This window comes from Verticillium alfalfae, genomic scaffold (assembly GCF_000150825.1).
Source record: "Verticillium alfalfae VaMs.102 supercont1.8 genomic scaffold, whole genome shotgun sequence".
NCBI classification, from domain to species: domain Eukaryota; kingdom Fungi; phylum Ascomycota; class Sordariomycetes; order Glomerellales; family Plectosphaerellaceae; genus Verticillium; species Verticillium alfalfae.
In genome coordinates, this window is record NW_003315031.1 from 1658153 (window position 1) to 1663803 (window position 5651).

Genomic DNA, 5651 nt, shown 5'->3' on the forward strand with positions numbered 1-5651 from the left:
CAAGTCAGGTCATTGTCGGGGATTGTGAAGCGTGACACATCCGCGGTCTCGACTTGGTCGATCGAGAGGTTCGCCAATGTTCCCTTCTTGATGGCCTCCGTCGTGGTGCCACGTATGCTAGCCGAGACGGCACGAACGTCTGCGTTGGCCAGGTCGAGCTGTGCGGCGTGGATTTTGATGCCACTGGTTCTGCTCTGCGTCTTGCGGGCGTGATCCCTCGTGTTGAACTCTTCTCGCCGCTGGTGTAAATCGAGCATGAAGCTATCGAAGCGTACCTTCAGGCCAGTTGCAGATACCGCACTTTCGGAGTAGTCTTCCACATCCTTATGCTTGTAGATATGACTGAGAAATAGGGGCGCCAGCAGGAGATTGTACTTGATGGTCGCGAGGTGCTTGCCAAATTTCTTGCTTGTCCTCTCACGACCCGGCCAGAGCGGTCCTTGGCGGATCGGCAGCGACATGGGACCCCCAAAGAGCGACCACCAGGCGAAAAAGTGTGTGAAGAAGCGAGGAGTACAGTGCACAGCATTGTAACTGCGTGACGGTGCAGGATTGGTCGCCAACCAATCCCTGTCGCCCGGTGCTCGAACAGCAATGGAGAGATGAATATGGCTGCTCCTGAAGCCGCGGAAGGCATCGTAGGCAAGGCCATCTTCTCCCTGCGCGTGCTGAGGCGCTCGCAGTACCACGTCGTAGTGCGGCTTGAAGTCAAAACTCCGCTTACCTTCTTGGATGGCTTGCTCGAACACCAGTCCGGTCATCCACTGCACCTTGCCGGATAACTTCATAACCACCTTTTTGAAGGTGATGCCATTCTTGTAGCTGTCATCAATCAGGTTGCTGTCCTCGTCTCCTGTACGGCGATTAGACTCTCTGACTTGGTGGCTGTAGTCAGGAATGGCCAAGACGTATTCTCCAGAGTCGACCGTCATGAATCGTTTGGGGTCGTCATCAGCATTGACGTTCCATCGAATGTTGTTGCGCCAACACATGATGAAACCTGCACCGTTGCCTGTGACACAGTACGGATCGCGCGTTCCCTTGAGAGCGAGATGCAAGTCTCCGTCGCCTCTCCAAGCAATGTGTATCCTGGAATGAAAGTTGAGTCGAATTTTATCCCAGAAACCAACTCGTTCTGACGGGTCCACCTGCGGCTTGGTGAAGGACTCAATGACCATCATCATGTCTTGAATTGCCGGCTGATAGCAAGGCCCTCCCCAAGTAATTCTCGTTGGCAGCGACGTGTTGATGTCGATTCGCATGTCTGAGAACGACTTGATGGGTCCGATCGTACGACGGACGTCAATGGCAAAGCCACCTTCCTGGCCGACATCTGACTCTAGCGTTCGCGGAGGAATAATATTGACCTTAATGTGGCGCGTCGATTTCTTGCCGCGATACTCTTCCGCAATGACAAAGTTCGTCCTGAGCGACATGGCAGACTGTCTTGCTGGTTGGCCAGGCTTGAGGCCCGGGATGTGGATCAGGGGCAACGGGTAGTCGCGAAGAGTGACTCTGGCCTCGCCGATATCTATGCTCACGTGCATGGGGACCAACAGGCCATACTTCATGTCCTTCGGCATGCCCTTGCCTACCGAGTGAATGAAATCAGGCAGATCCTTCATCGGAAACGTAGGCTTGTCAATGAGGAGGTGCAGGTCGGTGATGATGGCAGCCATGAGTGCAGGGCGCTGGGGTACCTCAAGAATTCTCTCGGCTTCTTCCAAGTCGTCAGGAAGATGATCGGGGCCCCAGAAGAGGCCGCGCAGTTCACGCATGCTGTTCTTACCCTGTGCGTAGTGACGATCGATGCGCTTCTTCCAGCTCGTGGCGTTGTAGGCGTCGAGCTTCTGGCGAGCCTCCTGCTCAGCAATCTTACTGCGACCTGTGATGCCAAGCGAGCCACCCTCGGGGTCGTATCTCGGCTTTCTACCCCTGTCGGGTTCGTCACTCGCACGGCGTCGACCGTCAACGCTTCGGCTCCTGGGCTCAGAAGCGCCGTTCTTGCCACGCCCTTTATGAAACAGAGAGCGAGCGCGGTGTTTGTTGTGCGAGTCTCTGCGCGACTCTTCCTCGCGGATTTTCTTCCGCTTGAGCTCGAAGGCCTCCTCCCGGGCAAGCCTTTGCATCTGCTCTACACGACCTGCACGGTAGATCATACCGAGATTCCATTCGAAAGCACCATCCTCAAGCTCGAATAAGAAGGTCTTGGTCCGAATTGAGACTTTGGGGACGTTTTTGGGGGCCTCAGGCTGCTTGTCGAGGATGTACTCGTTCGTACCTGTCTTGAAGCGGTGGTGTAGTTGGAGCACTGACTTGTACACATTGGTGATATTGTCAGAGATCTTGCTGACAATCACTTCATGTGGAACAGCGAATCGGGTCGCGTCTGCAGCAATATCGAACATACGTTCCTCTTGAAAAGCACCCGATGATGTTTTGCGCCTCGATATTCGGTGATCGATCCGACCTCCTTTGATGCACAGCAGCCTGGCCCAGACGCCGCGAATGCGCGGTAGCTGGACACACAAGCGAATCTGATTATAGATTAAGAATGGTGCAGACCACCTGTGGCGGCCAGCCTCGACTCCGTAAATCTGAAGCAACAGCCTCGGGTCGTGGGGCATATCTGCCTTCACCTGAATCATGGCTGCCTTGAAGTCGACTGTAACGAGCTCTTGCGTGATGGTCGACATGTCACTAAAGTCCATTGGCATCTCGGGAGAACCGGGCGGAACAAGAAGGTCACCAGAGAGACTGGCTCTGGAGCCTGGCGGTGATCTCAAGGGAGTTGTGTCCGATCTCGTCTTTACAAATGCTTTGCGCAGAACCATTCCGGCCACGGCAACCGAATAATGACGGTACAGAGAGTATTGCAGCAAAATCGTGCGAACACTCGCATGAATGTGGAAAATGGGGCCTTGCTGGTCGCTTGACGTTGAAAAGGCAACCTCAAACCGAGGCATGTTGACAAATGGCTCAGCTTCGGCGCGATCCGCGGCCTCCACAATGTATGCCTCAAGGCCTCGAACGTGCAAGGCGACACGCCTTCCATCGCCCGCATTTTGCTGTTTCTTGCGTGGTGAAAGGGGCGCCTTCAGGAGATCTGCATCAGGCGCAACAGTACGGCTATTAGCTCGCCGACGAGAAGGACGCCGCTGCAGCCCGTCCAGTCGTTGTGCTCTATACTCAGACGTGAACGAGTCTAGTTGAAGCGACACACCGCGGGTGTCTTCTGATATTTCCTCATCAATACCGGCGACTTCGAGGCTCACGTCGGTAGCCTGCATCTGGAACTGCAACAGCCAGTCTGGCATGCCGCGGAGAAAGTTCTGATTTCGAAGCGTTTTGGAGACGACGCGCTTCTTCGGCTCAACATTGAGTCGGAGTTGTCGGAAGATTTGCCTGAGACCGTCGGTGATTTCAGGACGCACCATCTTGATAGCAAAAGTGTCAATGCTGCCTGAAGCCACAACGTGGACATCTGGCGCGGCACTGAGCTGTACCTTCAGATCAAAGCTTTCCGTATCAACAAGGTTGAATCGCTCTCCGTTGGAGGTTTGATAGTACAGATGATGAGATTGCAGTCGCATGGAGGACGCTAGGGAATAATGAAGCTCTTGTAAAGCTGAGTGAGAGGATTCCATATCCATGGATATGGACGAGATGTGGGAGATGATGAGGTCAAAGTCGTCGTCTGCGGCAGCCTTGTCCACAGGTGGTAGCGCTATCCTGACTACCGGCTCATGCATCGTGAACTTGATGTTCGCCTTTGGCAGGAGCCTCGAAATCAGCACATGACCTGGCTGCTGCCCCATCCTATGGGTCTTGGGCCTCTTTGGTCTTTGAGGCTGAAGAATGGCAATCAACAGCGGCAAATGTCGAGGGTCGATGTCGACAGATGGTGATGTGATGACAGAGTTTGCGAAAAGAATATTCGCGTTTTTGTCTTGCGCCGTGTCATCCCGAGCCAGCTCGACCGTTTTGGATGGCAAGGTCGTTTTGACTGTCGTTGTCGTCATGGGAATGTAAATCAGGCGTTCCGGCTTTCCATGGCCATCATCGAGTCCAATTGATATGGACAGAGCCGCCGCCAGGGCTTCATGTGCAATATCCTTGGATGGAAAGTACATTCTGTGGGCTGGTGATTTCGGATCCAGGCGATGAAGATCTACACCGACCTCCTTCATGGAAGCGTTGAGCAAAACTGGCGCAGCATTTGGCTTGACAGTGTCGACCTTTTTTGTCAATCCAACAAAACTAACGGCGAACTGAACCTCCTTGACGCCTCTGAGAATCGAGCTGACAAATTCCTTCGAGTCGGACACCGTCTGCATGATATCTTCCTCTGTGAGACCGGGGTCGGTGGATTCGCGCTCGGCCTTCCCAGCAAAGAGGTCAGGCGACTCATTCAGACCAAATGAAGGCGATCTCTGGGTTCTGCAGCGCTTGAAACGCTGGACGCAGAGGTGAACGTCGTCGTAGGGGATGTGAATGCGGTTCAGCTTGAGGGCAATCGAGGCGTCTCTCAGGCCGTCCAGAGCCTCGTACAGGAAGCCGTGAATGTTGAGCGTAGCGTAGTCTAGGATCTCGAGCGACTCGTTCCCCTCCGCTGTAAAGAGTACGCTCCTGAGAGTCATGATCCATTCAGCCTGCCGTTGCTTCTTCTGCCGGTCGGTCCTGAACTGGAAGAAGAATCGGGCGCGGTCCACCATCTTCCTGCGAGTATCCACGGCGATGGTGATGCTGCCGCATTGGATATTGCCCACATCCACAATATTGATCGTCGAATTGGTGGCCACGACGTCTACCATGCGCAGCCATTTCACCTGACGATGGATGCGCTTGACGCGGTCCTTCATTTCATCAAGTGTTTCCACGTCTGGCTCCTCGTGCTCGACGCACCGTTCCGTCGTAGCTTGGGAAGGTTGAGCAGAGGCTTCGACGAAGAGTCGTCCGATTGAGCGTCGGTCTCCTCAGCTGAGCTCTCCTCGGCCCGTTTTCCCTCGAGTTCTCTGACATCAATGGTCACAGACAGCTCGCTGATGACAATGCTCAGCCATGTTGGTTGGGAAAATGTAGGTCGGTGGATGGTCAGGCCCAGACCTCGGATCTCGACCTTGAAGCCATCCTTAAAGGTGTAGGCGAGTCGTCGGAGGGAGAAGTAGCCGACTCGCTGTATCGAGACACCGGTGATGATTCGAATGACGGCGAAGAGAATGAAAGAGGACAGATAGAGAAGAACGACGACGCCAAAGATGAAGGTCGGATTGAGGAGCGCCATGTCGGCCGGCAGCAGAGGCCGGGGAGGGTCCTGGCCTAGGGCGTGAGCCAGCTGTTGTTCGAGGGGAGATCGTAGGGCTGAGTCGGTAGGCGTAGGTTTGTGAGGTCACGAAAGTACCACGTCCGACGTATTATGTTGGCCTCTGGACCGCATCGTGTACCATGTTCGAAAGTCTAGGTCGGCTGTACTCGATATCGATGAGGTTCGTCGTTATGGGGTCGTGAGCTTTGGGTGGAAGCTTGTAGTGGCGTCGCAAAAGGGACGGGGAGCGAGGTGGGATCTATTCATCTGGGGTTAGTTAGCTGGCGGCCAAGGAGCGAGGATCAGGGCAGACGCATGTCTAACGCATGCGCGCAGATAAAATGCG

At 54.5% G+C, this 5651-nt stretch overlaps 1 protein-coding gene across 1 annotated transcript in view; it reads right to left on the reverse strand.

Moving 5' to 3' along the window:
* The window catches only part of VDBG_06935 (FMP27), a gene marked incomplete at both ends in the record, with an annotated part of 6754 nt that extends 1470 nt beyond the window's left edge, over positions 1 to 5284 (reverse strand). Inside the window, 2 exons of the mRNA XM_003003327.1 lie at positions 39 to 4807; positions 4906 to 5284. Coding sequence (XP_003003373.1) covers positions 39 to 4807; positions 4906 to 5284 — 5148 coding nt within the window. The remainder of the gene's footprint in view (positions 1 to 38; positions 4808 to 4905) is intronic.
* Between the last annotated feature and the right edge of the window lie 367 nt (positions 5285 to 5651).